The sequence below is a fragment of the Copadichromis virginalis genome, linkage group LG6, assembly GCF_057382275.1.
Source record: "Copadichromis virginalis isolate Kocher_CV1m ecotype Utaka linkage group LG6, C_Virginalis_male_GT1.1, whole genome shotgun sequence".
Lineage (NCBI taxonomy): Eukaryota > Metazoa > Chordata > Actinopteri > Cichliformes > Cichlidae > Copadichromis > Copadichromis virginalis.
This window is the reverse complement of record NC_140623.1, coordinates 12,977,747-12,999,357: the sequence shown is the minus strand read 5'-3', so window position 1 is coordinate 12,999,357 and position 21,611 is coordinate 12,977,747. Positions and strand designations below refer to the sequence as shown.

The following is a 21,611-nucleotide window of genomic DNA, read 5'->3' as shown; positions in this document are numbered from 1 at the left end:
ACGGAAATGTCAACAGCGTTAAAATTAAGGAAAATAACTGGATAGCTGCAATAAATTGCAAAATCGTATTTTAAGTGTTACTCTATAAACATGCCCCAAAGGTTTCATGAAAAAAATGGAACATTTATTTTAAATATTGTCCTTTTATAATTGTCAATTAAATCTCTTTCAGCTCAAAAGCTACAAAGATGCATGACCGCGACAGCGTTACTTCGTGCTGCGGCACCGCCGCCGGAAGTGTATGTCAAACGGGTTAAAAGCCAGTTGACGAAGGCTAGCTAACCGTAGCTGTCAGCCGGGTCCAGTCATTGTGTAGGGATGGAGGTTACACGGAAAAGTAAGTAGCCAGACACCGTTTTCAGCGATTTACGGACTTTTTGTCTCACCATACATTTCACGATAGGATGAAATAGACTAGTGGTATGACAGATATTCAGTACTGAGCAGACTGAAAATGAACATCCCAGCGTGAGTGCTGCCTGCGAGCGAGCTACCCAGCTAGCTTGATAGCTGCAGTGTGTTCAACTGCTGGCTAGCATTGCGCTAGCATTCTGATACTGACTGACTGTTTCCTTCTCTCAGATTATAAAGACTGCTTAAACACTGTGTACAGCGCGATAGAAGAGGCTGACTTCCTTGCCATCGATGGGGAATTTTCAGGTATCCGTGTCAGAGCTGTAGCAGACGTTGGTATTGAAGTTCCCAGCATTATATGTGGAAACTGACTTCTTTTTTTTTTTTAATTGTTTATTTTAAAGGGATAAGCGACGGTCCTAATGTCAGTGCACTAACCAATGGACTGGACACACCGGAAGAGCGATACACGAAGCTTAAAAAGGTTAGCAACGTTGAGAAACGCAGTTTATGCATATTAAATAATACTGCAACCTCCATACACACAATTCTAGTTGGAACCTCTACTTCTTTTATGGTCCTGCAGTAGCTTGAACACTTTCACTTTTCCGTTTATCGTTTGAACGTGTTAACATGTGTTTCTCTCCATGCCTGCAGCATTCCATGGACTTCCTCTTGTTCCAGTTTGGTTTGTGTACCTTCAAGTACGACCAGGCAAAGTCAAAGTGAGTGGTGTCTGTTTGTTGAATACAGTAAATGTGTTATTCTAATTGGTGAAACACAAAAATAACTAATCAGCTACTGGACTCCCATTAGTTTGCTGGGGTCTGGTCCTTTACATTGAAGTGCACCATAATGCATAAACCACAGATGGCCTCTGGTCAAGTGTAGGCATACTGTTTTAGATTCAGACTTATCTACTGATATTCTCCTCCTTGGGCATTCTCACACTTAAAGCCGGATTATGAAATGGATCACTGCCCACAATTAGGCCCAAAAGCCTCCAGGCTTACTACATGCCCATTGCCTTGTACCATTTCAAATGAGGGTCTGGGACAGTGCAGTTTCTAGACACATTATCATAATCTGTTTAGGGAAAGAGGTGGTTGGAGGCCAAAATTAGAGCAACTGTGTCCAGTAATATTAGGCTTGTCGCTTTTGATATGGTTACTTTAAAGGTGGGGACCAGGCCTGTGACCACTCAGTCAGGTGTTGTCTTCAAACTCTGGTGCATCAATATGGCAATAAAAGATGAAGCCAGTCTGCTGTTGCGTGACCAGCTTCTCTTTGTGGTAATACAGAGAATAACCATGATAAATCAGGGAAACTGGCCAATGCCAGTTGCTGATTGCATAAGCGAGTATTCACATCAACTACTTGCAGAGTGTAGCCAGAATCTCATAGATTGACATGGGTGCAGGCATTTTTTATTAATTCGTTAATGTATGCTATTCCTAGTTTTCCTTGTTTATTTCTACTTACAAGGAGGTTGATGTCCTATTTTGGCCTTTGGTCCAAAAATCTATCTTTGAGCCATTGTTTGGTTTACTTTTGTGATGCATACAGTTTAAACCAATTCTCTGTGCATTTGTGCATGTGAGATAATGTTAAATCCAGGTTCTGAAGACACTGTAATTTTTGTGTATGTGTGTGTCTGTATACCTTGCAAAATATTTGTCAGTAATGCAAGACATTGTAGCAATATATAACTGGGGCCCAGTCTCCCTGTGGTGCTTAAAAGATGTAAAGTGCTTGAACCATATATATTTCTGCAGGTTATTGCAATAAACTCCCAGGAACTTAAATTATTTCTCCTCCCCATTTCCTTTCTCTGCAGGTACATCACAAAGCCCTTTAACTTTTATATATTCCCTAAACCGTTCAACAGGACATCTCCTGACATAAAGTTCATCTGTCAAGTGAGTATTGTTCCCCACATTATTGAATTGCTTCTTAATAAGCAACTGGGATATGACCTTTTGGATTCAGAGAGATTTAGATGGTTTAAAAATGGTGCTTCATGAAATGCTGGTTCAGCTGCAGAAAGCTTTAATAACAGTATTAACACAAACACATTTTGTCATTTCAGAGTTCCAGTATCGACTTCCTGGCCAGTCAGGGATTTGACTTCAACAAGGTGTTCTGTCACGGTGAGTGCAAAAAAAAAAAAAAAAAAAAAAAAAAAAAAAGCAGTTCTAGATATCTATTGTTATACAAAAATCTTAAAATGGAAGCTCACTGTGATTACTTGGCCTCTATACTTGATATATAATTACTCATAAAAGCTATAAAGGGTTTTCTGCTTCTACTTTATAGCAGTTATGGTGATGTGCACGCACAAAATTGCCATCAGATTTATGAACCATGTGCTCTGGCCAGTTTTCTTGCCACCGTGGGTATGTTAGTGAATCAGAATCATTCTACATCAGCAGGCTTTTACAATATAAATGGAAGCCTTCGTGTTAAAGGAAGCAAAGAATTTGTGTTGAATTCTTTATAGTATTACTCAATGAATCGTATTTAATTCTGAGCATTTTTTTTTTCTTTTGGTTTATGGTTATTTTAGAAAGCTGTAACAATGTTGTAGTAAAATCAGTGCTCATTTGAAAGAAGTGAGTACATTTTCTTAGACTGCTAAATCTTCATCTGTTTATCTGTATGGTCTGCGGTCATCTTCAATTCATTCATCGAGTACGAACAAATTCAGGTACAAATGTTTGTGTGCACATTGTGAATGTGGCCCATTGCTGAAACTTTTTCTTGTGGCTTAGCGCACACTCCAGAGCACAAACCACACATTACAACTATGCCCCATTTACGCCCAGTGAACCCTGCTTGAATCATGTTAATCAACAACCTGTGGGTCTCTCTCTATTTTCACGTTGCATTCTTTCTGTCTCAATTGTGCGCCTGCAATTTCATCTAATCTCAATGTGCAAATTAGTTTGGCACAGACGGCTGATTTGTCAACAAACATTGCACGTCCCAGGCAAGCAGTGGACCAGCAGTGCACAATAGCGTGACTGCTGCTACCTGGCCTTCCACAAATGCAGTTGGGATGAATCGGTTGCATTATATTACGTGCATTAAACCTCATCTGGATACACATTCCATGTTTGTACACGCTGCACAATAAGCTCCAGGTCACTGCAAAGTTTAAAAACGAGGCTTTGTGGTATTTTAAAGGAATCCCCTACCTAAATCAGGAAGAGGAAGCCCAGCTGAGAGAGCAGACAGAGGAGAGGAGGAATCAGCATGCCAATGGTGTAGGGACACCATCCTTTATCTCCCCATCATCCTCCAAAGGCTCTTCACATGTACCTGAGGAACATAAAGATTTCATCAACAAAGTTGTGTAAGTGCTGCTTCAGTTGTTTTCTTTACAGCATCAAATGAGTTCTTTGATCATGTTTTAGCTTTTGGTTGATGTCCTTGGTGGTGTATTGGTCAAGGAAGCCACAAAGGAAACGTTGTTTGCTTTTGAATACTCTACAATCATTTTGTTTTGTTTCCACTACAGCGAGAAGGTTGAGGCCCTCATGGTTAACTCTGAGAAGACTTTGGACCTGGAACCATGCACTGGGTAACTGGACACTCTTCTAGAAAAGCTGCATCTAACCCAAACTTTTGTTTTCACCATGTAAATTTCATTTTATTTCTACTTTTGCTTTCCAGATTTCAGCGAAAGCTGATATACCAGACGCTGAACTGGAAGTGAGTGTTGCTTAAAGCCCTGTCTTTGCTCTGACGGTCTTGCTTGGCTTAAAGATTAACATTTGTCTTGTTCCTACAGGTTTCCAAAGGGCCTGCACGTGGAAACTGTGGAAACAGAAAAGGTATGCTTATATTTTGTTTGAAGCTGTTTTTTCACTTTTTGCTGTTTTGTGAACATTTGAAAATACATATTTGTGTCTTTGCAGAAGGAGCGATACATACAAATCAGTAAAGTTGACGAGGAGGAGAGGAAGCGGAGGGAGCAGCAGAAACTAGAGAAAGAGCAGGCAAGCTATCAAATGTTTCTTGTGCTAATTGTCAAGCTTGTATGAAATTCAGAAAAACATGTTGTAGCTTTATGCATTTATAAAACTAACCGAACTGAATCACCTCCCCCTGACAGGAGGAGCTAAATGACGCTGTTGGTTTCTCCAGAGTCATCCATGCCATCTCAAAGTCTGTAAGTCTAGTTTTTCACTTACAGATTTATACACAAATATAGACTGAGGCTTTATACCAACATGCAATTTTGTGAGCAAAGTTTTGTTTGTTAAAGAATTTCTTTTATAGTGTTGCGTTTTGTTTTTTTTGTTGTTGTTGTTTTTTTGTTTTTAGAAGGTTTTTAAATTTGCGCCCATAAATGTGACATTTACAGAACCACTCTTTCTGACTTGCAGGGTAAACTGGTTGTCGGCCACAACATGCTCTTGGATGTGATGCACACCATCCATCAGTTTTACTGCCCTCTGCCTGAGGTATGTTTTGCATATTTTAAATATGGAGCTAAAATGCATTTTCGGTACAAGAAATGGCAATTTCAAGCTTGGTATGAGATGTATGCATTATTTAAGGTGGTACTCTTTTATTTATTTATATTTTTTTATTTTTTTAAGGATATTCAAGACTTTAAAGAAGTTACAATGTGCGTCTTCCCAAGGTAATGTTGTTAAATTTGGGGTTTTTGTCATTACAGCAGGGGTTTTGCATTACTTTTTTATTTGTTTGCTTTAATTGATTGATTTATTCACTTGCAGACTTCTAGACACCAAATTGATGGCTTCCACTCAGCCATTTAAGGTAAATCATTTGCTTAAGTGCTTTTAGTGGATCGCTGTTGGTCACTAAGATGTATTGAAAAGATGGGGGTGGGGTAACACTAATTTATGTTTTGTTTACTTTCCATCTGTGAACCCATCAGCTGAACTGCTGACTTACCCTCATGAGGCCCATTTTTCAGGCCTTCTGCTACAGCCAGCCAATATCTAGGCTACAATTTCCTATTTTTAAAACTCAGTCTTAATTGGACAGTGTTCAAAATTCAATTCGTCTTCTGCTTCATGTAGACTTTTTTTTCCTGGATGTAGGCAGTTACTTTGAAGTCTTCATCTAAGGGCAACAGTCTCCCTGAAAGGTTAACACTGTTACCCAGTATGATGGCTGCATTGCCTGCTAAGTCCTGAGTGGCGACACCTTCAACATTTCTGGGTTATCCTGCCCGAACTCTAAACAAGTGCCAGTATGATTTATATTGCTGTTGTGCTGACCTGCAGTTTTGGTAGTAACAGTAGCATTAATAATAACGTTTGCCTACACAGTTAGAATTCTGCTGATATCCAGTTAGTCAAGAGAGCTCAAAATACAAATGGAAACAAAAAGCTTCTGACATCAAACATGTCACCCCCACATCCCTGTGATGTGGTTGTTTGAGATTAGTGTCCACTAAATCTGTGTCAACCTGTAAATTCCCGCTGCTCTGTAAGTACTTTAAGAGCTCCCGTGCCTTAATTTCTCTGGTGTCAACAAACTTGACCACAAGCTGATTATGATTTTAAGTAGGGCTTATTAAGACAGTTTTTGTAATTGGGTCTAATTATAATGTGATGGTACAAGTGGCTAGAGCCCTCAATCAACTGAAGATATCATTTGTGATTTGTTGTAAATTATAAGTGATCAGGGCGATAATTGCACGTTCTTTTACATTTCAGGAGTTGATCACAAATACTTCTCTGGCAGAGTTGGAGAAGCAGCTGAAGGAGAGCCCCTTCAAGTCACCACAAGTTGGTGAGTAAATAAAGCAGACTCTGTCTGAAATGCAGTGACTGTCCAGAAACCCCGCTGACACACTTTTGTCTCTGTGCTGCTGTTCTCAGAAACAGCAGAGGGCTTCCCCAGCTATGACACAGCCCAGGAGCAGCTCCATGAGGCGGGTTATGATGCCTACATCACTGGCCTTTGTTTCATCGCCATGGCCAATTATCTGGGTAATCACTGATTCTTTTCACACAGAAAGTTTCAGTTCAGATATTTGATTTTAAACTTGGCGTTTCCCTTTACAGGTTCTTTCTTGACTCCGCCCAAAGCATACATCTCAGCTCGTTCCAAATTAATTGAGCCTTTCTTCAATAAGTAAGTGATTTCATAGATTTGATTTGCTTTAAGTGTTTTATTTTGATTTACATTTTTATTTTAATAAAACCTTTTTAATACTTGTTTTCTGTTATTAAGGCTTTTTCTGATGAGGATTATAGATATACCCTACCTCAACATCACAGGACCGGATTGTGAGTAAAGTACTGCAACGCAACATGACTGTCACTAATGGTCTATTATATTATCTTGGTTTGGACTCACTAATTCCAAAGTGTTTTTTTTATTTATTTATTTATTTTTTTGTTTTGTTTTGTTTTGTTTTTTTACAGACCAAATGTTAAATTTTGAGCATTTCTTAGAGCTGCGGCGGTATTAAACCAAAATAAACTGAAACAGCTTAAATATTGTTAGACTCACCCTAACACAATACAAAGTTAAGTTTCAAACATAAAATATGCTTGGTACAAATTCAAACTGCAGCTCGTCCACGTCATGTTTGTCTTTCTTCCCTTCTTCTTGCACAGTGCAACCCAAGAGAGACCATGTCCTGTACGTCACCTTCCCAAAAGAATGGAAGACTAGTGACCTCTACCAGCTCTTTAGTGCCTTTGGTATGTCACAATTTAGCCCATTAATTCTGCTTTTAAACGGATATTAGCAATTCTTTATAATTTACCCTCTGCTCTTTATCTACTCAGGGAACATCCAGGTTTCATGGATAGATGACACGTCTGCCTTTGTGTCCCTAAGTCAGACGGACCAGGTACAGATAGGTGAGTGTGACGCTTTAGCTAATCACAAAGTAGTAAATAGTCTTTCATAAATGTTTCAAACTGTGCTTTTTTTTTTTCTTTTTTTTTCTTTTTAATTTAAACACAGCTATGAACACCAGCCGCTATGCAGAGAGCTACAAGATCCAGACATATGCAGAGTACATCCAGGGAAAGCAGCAGGAAAAGGAGAAGCAGACAACCAAAACATGGGGAGAAGACAGTTGGGTGAAGCCTCACTACACCTGCTCCACCACTTCTGCGTTTGGATATTCCAGGTACTCGTGCAATGAATGCTTCACGTTGTACATTTCCTGATGAAATTCTGTCCATTTTTCTCTTCTGTAGTATTTTCTTCAGATTTTCACAGGTTGTGTTTACATGAAATATTCTGCTGTTGTAGGATGAGGAAGCGAAGCATCAGTCCCATGCAGGGAGAGCAGGGAGCTGATGATGCTCAAATTACAGATGGCTGGAGTCACTACTCTTATCCTGATACCACAGGCACCAAGAAGATGAAAACTGATGGTGTGTGAATACGTGTGTTCATCTGTACTGTTTTTGTTTTGTTTTTTCTCTGTTTGGTAGTATGCAGCAGGATTCCCCTAGGAAAGTACTTGGTAGAGGATGAGAGCAGGTGGCATGGTGAATGATAATCACTGCCAAGGAGTTAAAGTTAAGCAAGCCTGGGTACTCTAGCGCTAGATTAGTGTAATTTTATTAATATTGACCTGCTCCAAAGCAGAGATGTCAAATGACTTTGATGACATTATTCCCAAAGATATTTATGGTGAATAGTGAGGGAGTGCATATACTAATAAAAGCTCTGTCTTAATGCATTTTCTACACACACGCTGTGTCCCATTAAATGATAATGAATACTCTGAACTACAATCTTGGGTCTTGTGCACTGTTGTCACTGTTTCCTAGATGCGGCAAATACTAAAGCTGTCGAGAGTAAGACATCCGAGGGATGGCTGAAGACGACGTAAGTAAAAGCAGCCATCATTTATGCTGACACTGTCATGTTTGTTGTGATTTAAGCCTCTTATGGTTGCTGTGTTCTGCAGGGATCTATCAGATTCACCTGGGCTAAGTCCAGCCCCTGATGATGAGAAAAGCCCAGAGGGTACAAATCCAGGCAATGACGCTGATGGGACTGTCCCTTGGCAACAAACTCCAACAGTACACAAGAGGAAGGGTCAAAAGAAAAAGAAATCTGAAGGTGCGTTTTAGTTTTTTGATACCGGTCCATTAACCTTCTTTTTTTTGTGTCCCGTTTGGATCTTTAGCCATCAGAATTGTTGTCTTAAGGCCAAGAAAGATGCCAAGCGGATTTATTACCGGTCCATTAACCTACTTGCAGGCCTGGAACAAAGATTCTCCTCATGTGGTTTTTAGTTTTTGTTTTTTTTTTGTTTTTTTTCTTCTTTATTTATTAAATAATGGTTCATCGTCACATTTAGATGTTCTGGAAGTAAAAAACAGGACCAGGTCAGATTCAGGCTGACTCACTGCTTTGGGCTCTTTGTAGTGTTGTCAAATATAAAGATGTGTAGCTAAAATCTGCTTAGCTGTGCCCTTTCCTAAGTTAACTGTACTCCCTTCTTTTATCCTAGATAAGAATAAGACAAACTAAATATCTTCTCAACATACATTGATTAGCCACAACCTAAAAGTGTGTGTGTGTTAACTTGAACAGGGCAAAATAGGAGTTTCAGAGTGAGACCATAGGTGTATCTACTAAAAAAATCTCAGGCAAGTTCGAATCCCAGTGGCCTTGACCTCAAGGTCAGAGGTCAATTTTTCTGAAAATCCTGTGAATGCAATAACTTACACTGGGTGACGTAGGATTATGAAATTGATATTGCAGGAGGCCAAGAAATGGCACTGAGGGTGCCAGTATTTTTGTGTTATGTTCCTTTATGCCATCTTTTTGACATTCCAGAGAATTGGGAGAAACTGGAATATGGTGGGAGTCAGGTAGGGAATACTTGACAAAGGAGATCTGCTTGTAGTTGATCTCATAGAAATAATATAGTTACCAAATATACTTGGACTATAGTTTGTTTTTGTTTTGTTTTTTTTCTTTCTTTCTTTTCTTTGTTGCTGGGAGTCTCATTTGTGAAAGCTCAAATTAGGTGAGAATCTAAGGGTTCACAACAGCCTGAGGATGTTAGTAAGGGATTACATGGCAGTTTAAGGAAGGGGAGGACTAACGGTAAAAAATAAAACTGTACATTTATCATATACTGTTTTAATATGACCTGGTGAATGTAGACACTGGGAGCAAGTTGTTGGGTTTTTTCAGTCATGTGGAAAATGTGCATCTCTCCTGTGCAGGTGCTGAATCTACACCAACGCTGTTCGAAGTCCCAGAAGTCTGGTAGCGAGAGGTGAAGCATGTAGAGGCCGCTGTCTCATACTGGGCTCCTGCACAGTCTCTCTTCCTAAGCACTTGGGATATTCTCCTTCAAGGTCGTACAGTACTATATTCATTTGTTCATCCAACAGCTGTGGATACCGTGTCCATAGCTACCAGCCAAGCTACATAACTGGACTACTGACAGAGAACACAAGCCATAACAGCAGCTGCCATATTTTGATCCTACATCAGAGGAGCAGGCAACTCCTCTGGGTAAACACACACAGATGTACCACCAGATCTTTAATATCGAAATTATTGTTCATTTATTCTCTGATGTGTTCAGACTGGTATCTGCCACCACATCCACGTTGTCACTTTGGAAACATTTACACGTTTTAATGATGGATACCTGTAGTCAGTCTTATTTTTGTGAGTGTGAGTTGTGAGTGTGAGAGTTTATGCATGTGAGGGACATGTACATTTTTCTCCCGTCTTTGTATCCCTGTGAGTCATAAATTGTGAGATATACCACTTGACAGGTCCTATAGTTTACAAAGTCAGGGTTATTTAGTATTTTAATGCAGTCCAATATTTTTTCCATTTTTAAAAAAGTAATGAGAGGTGCTTATATTTCCTTTTTTTTTTTTTTTTTTTTTTTTTCTCTCTTGTACAGAAATGATTTTTCTTTACCTTTTTGTGTTGAATGTTTTGTAACCGTGTCAACCTTCAGCTGTCTGAGTATGTTCTAATGCAAAAGGTGTAAGCGTTAAAATGACGTATACATTTTTGTATGAGAAAGTTTAAAAATCCTTGAATATTTCCTTGGAAAAGGGGGAAAAAATTAAAGAATGTTTCTTACTAATTGTTTTTGTCTCATTTTCTTAAACAATTGTTAAATAGACTTTTTTTTTTTTTTTTTTTTTTTTTTTTTTTAAACATTCCTCATGATTAAATTGACTACTTCTGATTATTTTTGATGTTGTTGAATGGAAAACATGCCTGAAATTATTTATTATAGCAGAGGAATTTAATTTGGTGACTTGGCTTCAAGATCCTCCCACGTTGTTAAATATTGCACTCAATTTCTGTGTATACACCCCCGCAGCCTATAGGAGGATGCTGGGGTGGTGGAAGGCTTGAAACTGCTCCCAGAGGGGGAAGATGGGAAATTCTGGAGCCTAAATGGAAACTTGAGAGTTGTGTTGATTCCCGATTCTTGTGTTATCTGTCCAGCTTGCAGATCTTTAAAATACAAAATCATTCAAATCCCACGAGGCTTTCAGAATCAGTTGAGGGGTTGTTTGTTTTCTTTCCTTGTTTTGTTTTTTCCAGAACATGTGTTAAAGCCTTACAAAATTGTGCCTTCATTCTTTAAGTACATGGCACTGTATTGAATATGTCTTTTGGGTTTTTAAGAACAGGTGCCACTTTTTTAAACACATTTGAGCTCTGTTTGAGAACACAGTTAAATCAGTTATATATCCAAAGTGTTGGACATCAGCGTCATGGAATATATTAGACTGGAATTAAAAGCGCAGCAGTGTAACGTCTGTGACATGATTGTTTGTTGAGGCGTTTGGTAAAAAGTCACAGGGAGACCATCCTGTCCCTTTTAACATCATAAATGATCTGACCCTGATGAAAGAGATTACTACCCTGCTGGCTAAATTAATTAATGCTGAACATCAAAGTGTAGAAAAGAAATAATGTGATACTGGTGGGAGTTCCTCTTCCCTACTGGCTGCATTTACATAGCGTCATATGTAATATCCATGCATGAATTGGAAAAAAATAAAATAAAACAATTTCCTTTGGGGTCAACCTTCAGGATCAATAAAGTTTTATTGAATTGAATTGAATTCTGTTCTATTTATGCAATTCAGAGCGGTGGAGCTACCTTAGGATGAGAGGTGGAGTACACCTTGAGCAGCTCGACAATCTGTTGCCAACACAGAGGCAGACAACCATTCAGAACAAACTACACACACAGAGGCCAAATGGTCGATTCAAACCAGTGACCCTTTTGCTGTGAGGCAACAGTGCTAACCACTATGCAGCCCATTATATTAATATATTTATAGTTTTTAGCTAATCCACTCACCACTGTTTTGGTGAGAAGCCTTTTCCTGTTGGGAAGCGGCACCTCTGCACAGAGCGCAAACAAGCACTGGTATCCTGACTGTTTTATCTTCTGATAATTCACTGGAGAATACTACAAAAAGTTCATTTTGTGCACATTTTCAAGGGCCGTGTCACCATACAGCAGATTAAGCAGAAGAAAGTGGATGGATGGATATATTTGTGATTAGTGGCATTTCCATACCTATATTGATACCAGGGTCATTTTTCTAGCTGTGATTTCTTCTAAAACAATCATTTCTTTAATCCTGCAAATGTTAAATGAAGAAACTGCATTGGCGCTTACATGTTCTGTATTAATTCTGGGATCTATTATTTTGAACATACAACACTGATTAAACAATTTTACATCCTGATAGAGGTTCTCACACACATCCACAGAGCAGGGCCTCGATCAGTCATGCACTGATGCCCAGCCTTTTTCAACCCTTAAATATTCGTGTGGATATATTCCAAAGAAATATCGCAGCATACTTTGTACTGTAGGACCTGCAATTCAGACGTGCATGGTTTGATTAAATATGCTAAAGTTTCTGTATCACAAAAACATCAGCTATCTCTGAGGGAATCAGATAAGAAGCACTGATTGATTTTATATGCAATGACCTTTATATTTATACGCAGGTTTGGCTTATAAATGTTTGCACTCAGTCGCAGCAGAACTGCTTTAATGTGTAATTTTAGTCTGTAAATGTAATCCCTTTTAAGTACAACATCCAAATTCAAAGTTCCTATATTCTAAGCACAATAATATTCATGTGTTTTGTATTTAATTCAAGCATTACATTCGTGGAAATCATTCCATCTTCCTTTTACATACAGCATAATCCCTCTGCATGTTTTCCCCTCATAAATGAGACTCCCAAGTTGTTTTCTTCATTTTCTATCATTGTACCACAACATGAAGCCAGGTTAATGTATAAATATTGTTTATTCATGGAATGACAACCATCATATTTTTATTATACCCTTAGGGTATGGAGTTCTTCAATTTAGATCCACACACTAAAGGCAAATCTTAGTTTGCAGCTTTGATTATTTCAAGGCCATAAAAAAAACTTGCCGCATTACACAAAACTAAAAAAGCAATTCCTGAGGTAGAGCAAGTCTCAGTAAAACCCAACACCTTCAGGTTTCACTTTACTGAACAGATTTCATTTGATCCAGGTGACACAGGTTCAGGCATCCTGGAGCCGACAGCTCCATCTCCTCAATAATCTTGCTTGACTTCCATTAGACACAAGCCGGGAAGGTGACCATTTGTGCTAGGGGGAGGAAAAACAGGGAGGAAATGGTTCAGAAATGTATGACTGGAGGGCAGAATGAGGCAGAGACGCTGCGGGGTTCTCACCTGGCGTGTCCGAGCAACACAACCACAGACAAGGTGCCAGCCGGGAGGAATCTGAAGAGCTTCTGCAGGCAGCGGTCTAGCTTCCTCATCACGACATCCATCTGCTGTTCCTACGCATATAAAACATAAGAGTCATCATTATACATGTTCTGTACATCAATAATATTCTGAAAAATCTAATTACCAAAGATGCTTTTAGCTCTCCTAATTGAATTCAATTTTATTTTTATAGCTCCAAATCACAACAGGAATTGCCTCAAAGTGCTTTTTATTGCAAGAAAACTCCAACAATCATATGATTCCCCTATGAGCAAGCTCCTTGGCGACAGTGGGAAGGAAAAACTCCCTTTTAACAGGAAGAAACCTCCAGCAGAGCCAGGCGCAGTCATCTGCACAAACATATTGCAGCATAACTATTACAGGAAATGAACCTATACTGAGATTGGATTCTTATAAAAGAAAAAAACACAATGCAGCACTATCTATATCAACCAATCACACGGAGATATCCTGAAACCACATGATGACATCCATCATACTCCATTCGTTAAACGTAGCAGCTTATCACGCTCACCATGGGGATCTGTATTTGTAAGATCGTGCCAGCTAAGCATCTAAAGATAATCATGGTCCCAGCACTATCCAGCTTTCTGTTTCTCGTACTCTTAAATCCAATTTAACAAACTCCAGTGGGGCTGTCACTTGGCCTCTGCTCAGAGTAACCCTGATATACTGTGAGCTCAAGGCTGCAGTTTTATCCCTGCGCTCTACAGAGTTATTTAGAATTCATGACGTGTTTTCTTTTTTCTCTTTTGAGGTGCTGACACGCTGTGTGAATTCTGGGATCAGTTTGATTTTCCACAGGAGGGAGAAATTAATTACTAGTCACATTTCAACTCAATAAAACCTGACCACACGTTCAGAAAGTGTGCAGATAGGAAAGAATAAAAGTAACTAACAGATTCAAATTCTTCTGTAAGACTTTACTATATTATATTTTTGGTCATATTCTTAATTAGTGAAGTCATCTGTGTGTGATGTTTCTTCTTGGTGTAGCCTTTCCTTTTTCCCTTTTTATTTGGGATTTTTATAGGATGACACAACAGAACTGCGTTATGACCCAGGATGGTTGAAATACTTGTTCAAAGAAAACAACAGTATTGAATTCAGAGCCTTGGAAAAAAAAACCCAAACATTTCAAATGAGACCTTTTTGTGCACATTTCCAGATCAACATTTTTATGCTTGACTTGACTGGAGTAGCTTTGCATGACTCACAGTTCTGCCCTGTTAGCAGGCCCCGAGTTCACGCGCTTTCTGAAAACAGGTCGTTTTAACTCCCCTCACTTTCAGGTCAGCTTTTTGATTGGCTTCCCTCTCAACCATTTTTGGCTAGAAAGAAAATTCAAATGGTTCCAAAAAGATGAGAATTATTTTGTCATTTTTACAGCCAAAATTATGAAACAAGTCCAGGCAACCTGTGTCAAACACGGGTGATAAAGGGTTAAAAAAAGAACGATAACCTACTGGAATCACAACAATCTACTCGTTACCTGAGCGCTGCTGTGCCTGTGGGTTGTCTCCTTAATCTCCGCTCCAACCCATGAAGGCAAATGGACCGGCGTCAGCGATGGACAGATGAGGTAGTTCTTCTTCCACAGATCCTCAGAAGAGTTGAGCGCTGCGCGTCTGTCCTCTGAATTCACAAACACTGACAGCCGGACACGTTAGACTCTGAAGTGTATGCAAACGTCCCACACAGCACGTGCAACGCGTGATAAATGTAGTTTTCACCTTACCTATGCGTGCATGTCCTGTGGATTCTTTAGGCTTGGCAGATAGGATGACTCTCTTAACTGTGCCAAAGTGGCCAAATGTCTCTCTGACTGACTCCTCACACAGTTCAGATTTAGAGGTATTGAGATGCAACCATTTGTTTATTTTAGCAGGAAGTAGCCCGTTTACTGTTTTCACAAGAGTGACATCTAAGCATTCAGCATCTGACGCATGCCCATTAACTTTTGTGGAAGTGCTGATGCACTCAGTCATACTGTGGTTCATTTTAACAGCGTAGAGGTGACGGGCATTCAGAGCGTCACCCATCAGTGCTTTAAGAGTCACGTCCAGATCTAGCATTGACTCACACACCGGCCTCTGTACCTAGAAAATAACAAGTAGTTGGAGATAATCTGCATAAATGTGGGCCTAACTGCAGCACAAAGGGAATAAATAACAGAAGCAAATGGGAAAAAAAGGAAAAGGAAGAGAGCTACCTTTATACTCTGCCCGAGCACATTAAGGCCATTCAGAGTTTTTACCGCCAGCATCGCTCCCTCCAGCAACTCAAACTCAATCTCTGCGTGTACCTGGGAGATCAAACACTTAAGCATTCAAGCAACGGTGAAGAATTTCGCAGCTCTGGTTTTATAGCGAATTGGTGAAACAATGAAAGCGATGCACACCCTGACCACTGTGTTCAACATCTTGACTTTTCGAACGGCTCCGCAGAAACTAAACAGCTGCTTCACGTCTCCATCAGAGAAGCCTGTGGGGAACGGCCCAGCAAACACTACGCACATGTCCTGAAGTCTTGAGCAAGTCTGCAGGGAATAAATAGACAGAGTAAATACAAGCAAGCGAATGTCTTCAAAATGATACAAAGCGCTGGCGAAAAGCCTCACCATCTGATGGTGCCGCTCCTGATGAGGGAAGTAACTCTTCAGATGGTTTGACAAGGTGGAAAACTGAAGGACGGAGAAGAACGGCTGCGCTTTCAGATTTCGGAAAGATTTAAGCACCTGGAGGGGGGCGGTGCATAATGAGTTAGGTGTAATTGGGCAGAAGCAAAGCAGGAAGAGTTTACAAGAGGAAAGTGAGGGTAAATATGAAAGAAAAACAATGAACCAATACTTTCACATGTACTGGAGAAGGAGTCAGTAACGTCTAAAAAGCTTTGGGGGGTTCAGTCGAGTGTTTCATTACAGACACAAGAGACATCACCTTACTTCTTACCTCTTTGTCTGAGTTACACTGCTTGTGACTGGAATCTTTTCCTAAAAAGGCTACTGAACGTCCAAGTGCGTGTAGCACGTCAGAAAACCTGCACAAGAAGGAAAGACAGAGGACCTGTCAGCAGCAGGTGAACAACTCAATCCATCCACAGTATTCTGAGACGACTTTAATGCCTAAATTTGTTTTCTCATTTCAGACTTTCATAAAGTTGGTCAGTCTTAGCTGGTAGCTGAGGCCACTGGATGGAAAGAGATCCAAAACAAGACAAAAACAGATTACAGAGATCAGGAGGCCGATTGCAAATAGTTTCACAGTGTGTTAAATACCTCTGAAGATAACACAGTGGGTCACATGGGTCAGTTCCTACATGCTTACTGCAGGAGGTTTACATCCTGTTTTAAAACCTACATTTCTTCAAGTGCTTAATTTTCAGGTGTGCAATGCACTGCCTTAACTTGAAGGTTAAAAAAACCCAGACAAAGACACAGTTCACTCAGCTCAGAGCAAACATGAGACAATCCACCCCAGCAGACCTCCAAAATATGTGGACATTAACTACTTGACCTGACCTGCAACACTAAAGTGACATTTGTTATTCTACAATTCCATTTCATCCACTTCTCCTCCGTTTCACCCACTCCAGCGATCACCTTGAAGCTGAATGCAGCAGATTGAGTTTATTCGTTCAGGGTTTTCTCCTTCTCTCTCTCAGTAAATGACAAGCAGGGTCATTTAAGTTATTTGACCTTAAATTATATATAATGGCAGCATCTGAGCGCAGTAAGGTTAATTTTCTGACCTGCTCCACCTACAGGTTACATCAGGTCACTTTATAATTTGTTAATGCCTGGCTATAAGAAAACCCACACCCTCTGCTGTGTGTGGGGTTTACACATGACGCGAAGGAAGAAAGACTGGATGAGTAATCCCAGCATGGCTTAGTGGATCACTGTGTTTTACGTTTTTAGTCAGACCCATGTTTTTTTTTTTCTTTTTAAGGTTACCCAAACACAAGTTACAGACTGACCTGCACGCTAACAATATAGAGACTGTTGTACCTGTGACTCTGTGAGGGCTCCTCTCTTGTTTCTCTCCACAGCGCCTTCCAGTGAATCTCTAAAACCTGACAGTAAGCAAAGGAAATGTTAGATTATTCCTGTGTGTGTGAGTGTGTGTGTGCTTTTCCAAATATGATTTCCTACCTGGCGAGGTCCTGTTTTGATAAAGTACTGGGCCAGCTCTAGGGCTGCCAGAGCATCCTCAGTTGGATGATGACCCAACATATCTTCTGTTTGTATTTTCCTCCTGAGATACGAGTGGAAAATTAGGTTATCGATCACAGTGGGACAGAAATATTTAGAGATAACACGAGAACTCACTTCAGTATGATCCCAGTCAGAACCTTGAGCTTATACCTTCGCCCACACTCCCTCTTGTACAGCAGTGACGTGTCAATTACATGCTTGTGGATGAGCTGCGGGGCGGGCACAGACGCAACATGGTTTACAGTTCATGTTAATGACAAAACTGAAGTATTTCTTTTAAGATATTTTCTCTGAAATTACAGGACATGATTACTGCTGGAATAAAGTACTATTTCAGCCGAGTCAAGATGATCATGTTCTAACATTTCTGATAAATGTTAAAAAGCTGCCAATATCCTGCACACAGTGTTTTGTTTTAATATTTTGTTTTTGTGAGCCATGACTTCATCAGAAGGTTTGAAAGAAATCACTCACTTTCAAAGCTATGAGGTCATGTTCAAGAGAATGGCCCACCAGAACTGCCTCATGTGGCAAAATCCTAATAAGCATTTCTTGAACATCCTGCAGAGTCGTTGTTACTCGTTGCAACATAGCAGGTGTGATACCAGAGAATCTATCAGGAGATACGAGCAGTGTTGGAGAAAGAATTTCAGACAGAACAATGAATATGTTTCTATAAGATGTAACATATGACACTGACTGACACAGATTCCTGTACAAACATAATGTGACTCTTAACAATTTATTAAAACTCGAGACCATAAAAAAGCGTGTGTACTTGGTACAGTAGTTGAGAATGTGGTTCGGAGGTTTCACCAGCTCATCCATTAAACACTTCCCATCACCGTCCACCAGAGAAACACGAGTTAGCTCTTTTCCATCTTTTGTTACACACTGAAACATAAAATAAACATAACAGTGAGTGAATGCAAAAACTCAATCATACTAAAAATTGCAGGAAAAAAGCTACAAATCGATGTTATGGATTTATGCCTTTTGTGCTGCAGTTGTTATCATAGGCATAGTCAATGAGATGCTAACACAGGCATGTGAGTGGAAGCTTCCTATTTACAGAGGCACACTGCCCTGCTGGGAAACACTGGGCAAAGAAATGGACATAGTGCTACAGTTTTTTTTTGTTTGTTTGTTTATTTTTAATCTGGGATCTGGTTTTCAAAAGTGTTGGGTAAGTCAAAAATCAGCCACACAATATAGCGCCGTACAGGTTGTTAGCTGTCAGCTGCACCTCTGTGATGCCACCTGATTCCATCGTGGAAAATGGGAAGTGACAAAATATTTTAGTCTCTCACCATTTCACAGTCGATTCCAAAGAGGGGGCTGCTGTCAGTCACACAGTCAGCGCAGTTTGTACACACAAATTCCTCAAAGCCGGGCATTCCTGTTTGAAAACAAATAAACCAACAGGTGAGGAGGAGACGCTGAGCCCACACAACACCATACCACTCATATTCAAGGTCAAAGCTCAAAGTAAATCTCGCCACTCAGCACTCATGTTGAAATGCCCCAGGTTGGCTTATTTTATTTTTCCATCTAATATTTGGTAATTTTGTCACAAGATATAGTTTAAAAAATATCAGATTACTGTTTTAACACACTAAACCCCAAATGGGCCCTGATCCTTCAGAGATCAGTGCTCAGGAGCACAGAATAAAGCTCTGTATGAATGGGTTGCTACGGCTTGTAGTAAAAAGCACCTTGGGAGTAGAAAAGTGTTAGATAGAAACAAGAAGAAGCCAAGTGGCAATTAAAAAAAAGGATGGAAAACAGAAACAATTGTGATTGATCCCAGTATGAACATCTATTTTTCTTTTCCTTTTTGTTGGATGGCCATGACAACATTAAAAAAATGCATCGACAGAAAAAAGATCCCTCTCATCTCTTATTTCATGATTTTTTTTTTATTACCAAATGTAATATTTGTAATATTGTGTCAACTCTTAGTTGACACAATATTACAAAGAGAAAAATTCTTACCTTTAACAGGGTAGTTATTCTTGATCATCTCATCCTCTGTGAGAACATATGCTGTGAGTCCTCTCCTCTCGGTCCCAAACACAGTGATGATTGGGTGGTTCTTCATCGCTGCACCAGTGCACAGAAAAAGTGAACACAGGTACAGAGAAGAGCAAAAACCTTACATGAAAACTCAAAAACACCAGAGAGATCGAATATTCTTCACTTAATGTTACAGTATAATAATATGATGAATATTAATAAGAAAAGATAATAGGAGCTAAATGAATCCATCATCCATCACATGATTCTCACCTTCCTGCAGTTCCTCATCTGGTTTGGAGACAGACAAACTGTCCTGTTTGGGAACTTGACTGGAAAAGATTCCAGATACTACATCTACAGATGATGGCGTGAAGGTGACCCTCTAAAAAAAGTAAGATTTATTTATTTTTTTGCTAAAGTGCTACGAATATGACTTCACTCATAAATAATTTGATTTGCTGTGTTTATTTTCCCTCTTACAGAAGTGTAGCTGGTCCTGAGGTGCTGCAGACAGTGGTAGTGTTTGTAAAAGTGATTCTGTGTCAGGTCCTCCACAATCACAACATTTACACCTTTAACCCTTCTGTGATGGCGGAGACGGCACCAGCTGGTAGACAGAAAAAAACACATTTTAAATTATTATTATTATGTGAGTATAACGGCACAGTATGAGTTACTGAGGACTCTTTGACACCAGCTGATGGGGTAGATAACACATTACTACTGCAGCTGTTACCTGGGCTTTTTGATGCCACCTGCTTTCCCGAGAGCGGCATACTGCAGCAGCTCTGTCAGTTCATTCAGGGCGATCGGTTGCTGAAGGCAGTCAGGCAATATCGAAACCCTTGGCAAGCAAGAGGCAGGTCCACACTGCAGCACCTCATCATCTCGCTGTTCAGTTTTAAATCTCTTAGCCTCCTCCTGAGCTGTGTGGGTGCTGTTTTTCCTTTTCTTTGCTTTGCACTTTGCAACTGTGGAAGACTCCATGTTCCAGCCAATTATATTTACACTGGAAGGCAAACCAAAAACATATTTCAGTTTGGGTAGAGCTAAGATTTACTGCTGCTCCTTTTTAAATGTGCAATGTTTGTAGGTTCAAATAAGTGCAGAGCAATGCAGCCTTGTTCTGTAGAGCTGGAGCTCAAACTTTAGAGTTACTACCGTAATATAGCTGTGGGCATTAAAAACAGCTAAGAATCACACGCTGTCAGTGAGCTTTTTCATTTTCATGTTTACTTAATTTTGGAGCTGGTAATTGTTCGTTGAACTGTATTTTCGACAGGCAGTTTAAACCAAAATAAAATACAGAAAGACTATGCTACGTTTACAGCACATTACCCAGAGCTGGGGAACTGAAAACACAGCGAAGCCATTTGTTATCAACAAAAGTTCAGTTTCACAAATTAAAGTGCTCATAAATGCTGGTTCAGCGGACGACTTTCTTATTCTTCTCTTTCTGGTTAGTTAGTTTATTTATATCAGAGTCACAGTTACACAGGAAATCTCAACCTAGCTGAAATTTTAGTTTAAATCAAATTTGAAGTCCGGTATACGCGTGAGATGTATAATAAGGGTAAAATTGTGTAAATACCACACGCCATAGGTCCGGTTTGGTCCAAAATTATATGTTTCTGCCAATATCTTCAGTTAGTAACACATGGCTAAAGCATGTGTTACTAGTTTTGTCTTGTAAGTGCAAATAAAAACAGGTACTAGCACTACTTCCTGTCTGTAACTTTAAAAATAAAACACGAGTAGCTACGGCTATGTGCATGTAGCAGAATTGTTGTTTATAGATTAGCATTTTCTAGTTAGTTCTTAATTTTTATTCCATTTTGACTTTTTTGTTTAAAATTGAGCTTGGTTTCAGTTAGTTTCCAGGGGGAATTTTCTTTGTTTTAATTTAGTTATTGTTATTTAATGTTTAGATTTATTTGTTAATGGTTTCAGTGTTATTTTTCACAATTTTTTCAATTATTATTGTATGAAGCACATATTTCAGGGGCAAGCTTCAGGAAAATCAGCAAAGTTACTACAATAAAAACACAGCACTTTTTAAAAGCAGCTGGCTCACAGGCATGCAGACAACCACAATCTCAGTATACACGACGTCAGTGCCTCATCAAGCATGTTGTAATAAGGTTTTTACCAAACAGATACTAAAACAGGATATTTCATCTATAGTTTTTATTCTTTTTGTTTTAAACATTTTTCGAGTTCACAAAACCGTTTCTGATAGTTTAATTTGAC

The 21,611-nt window shown here is 39.5% G+C and overlaps 2 protein-coding genes across 3 annotated transcripts; one reads left to right on the top strand and one right to left on the bottom strand.

The window, feature by feature from the left end:
* Positions 1 to 211: 211 nt before the first annotated feature.
* parn (poly(A)-specific ribonuclease (deadenylation nuclease)) lies at positions 212 to 10,438 on the top strand. The gene is made up of 26 exons (XM_085458741.1): positions 212 to 337; positions 583 to 660; positions 759 to 838; positions 1,012 to 1,079; positions 2,192 to 2,273; positions 2,444 to 2,504; positions 3,541 to 3,709; positions 3,875 to 3,937; positions 4,030 to 4,068; positions 4,148 to 4,190; positions 4,275 to 4,355; positions 4,472 to 4,528; positions 4,746 to 4,823; positions 4,962 to 5,005; positions 5,103 to 5,145; positions 6,054 to 6,129; positions 6,219 to 6,329; positions 6,405 to 6,474; positions 6,574 to 6,629; positions 6,963 to 7,049; positions 7,137 to 7,211; positions 7,318 to 7,486; positions 7,612 to 7,736; positions 8,139 to 8,196; positions 8,279 to 8,433; positions 9,552 to 10,438. Exons 1-26 carry the CDS (start codon positions 319 to 321, stop codon positions 9,596 to 9,598), a joined length of 2,034 nt encoding a protein of 677 aa, XP_085314867.1. The 5' UTR covers positions 212 to 318; the 3' UTR covers positions 9,599 to 10,438.
* A 2,193-nt stretch (positions 10,439 to 12,631) lies between these two features.
* Positions 12,632 to 21,148, bottom strand: rexo5 (RNA exonuclease 5). 2 transcript variants are annotated; one of them, XM_085458739.1, is made up of 19 exons: positions 20,953 to 21,146; positions 20,098 to 20,370; positions 19,842 to 19,968; positions 19,632 to 19,743; positions 19,338 to 19,445; positions 18,653 to 18,741; positions 18,121 to 18,236; positions 17,817 to 17,955; positions 17,457 to 17,551; positions 17,280 to 17,382; positions 17,136 to 17,200; positions 16,078 to 16,165; positions 15,747 to 15,863; positions 15,528 to 15,665; positions 15,339 to 15,431; positions 14,865 to 15,225; positions 14,619 to 14,776; positions 13,067 to 13,176; positions 12,632 to 12,980 (listed from the first exon to the last, which is right to left on the bottom strand). In XM_085458739.1, the coding sequence occupies exons 2-19, from the start codon at positions 20,346 to 20,348 to the stop codon at positions 12,926 to 12,928; spliced, it is 2,325 nt and encodes a 774-aa protein (XP_085314865.1). In that variant the 5' UTR covers positions 20,349 to 20,370; positions 20,953 to 21,146; the 3' UTR covers positions 12,632 to 12,925. The 2 variants fall into 2 exon arrangements, with proteins under 2 accessions (XP_085314865.1, XP_085314866.1); XM_085458740.1 differs by lacking the exon at positions 12,632 to 12,980 and adding an exon at positions 14,344 to 14,457 and having other exon boundaries at positions 13,111 to 13,176; positions 20,953 to 21,148.
* Between the last annotated feature and the right edge of the window lie 463 nt (positions 21,149 to 21,611).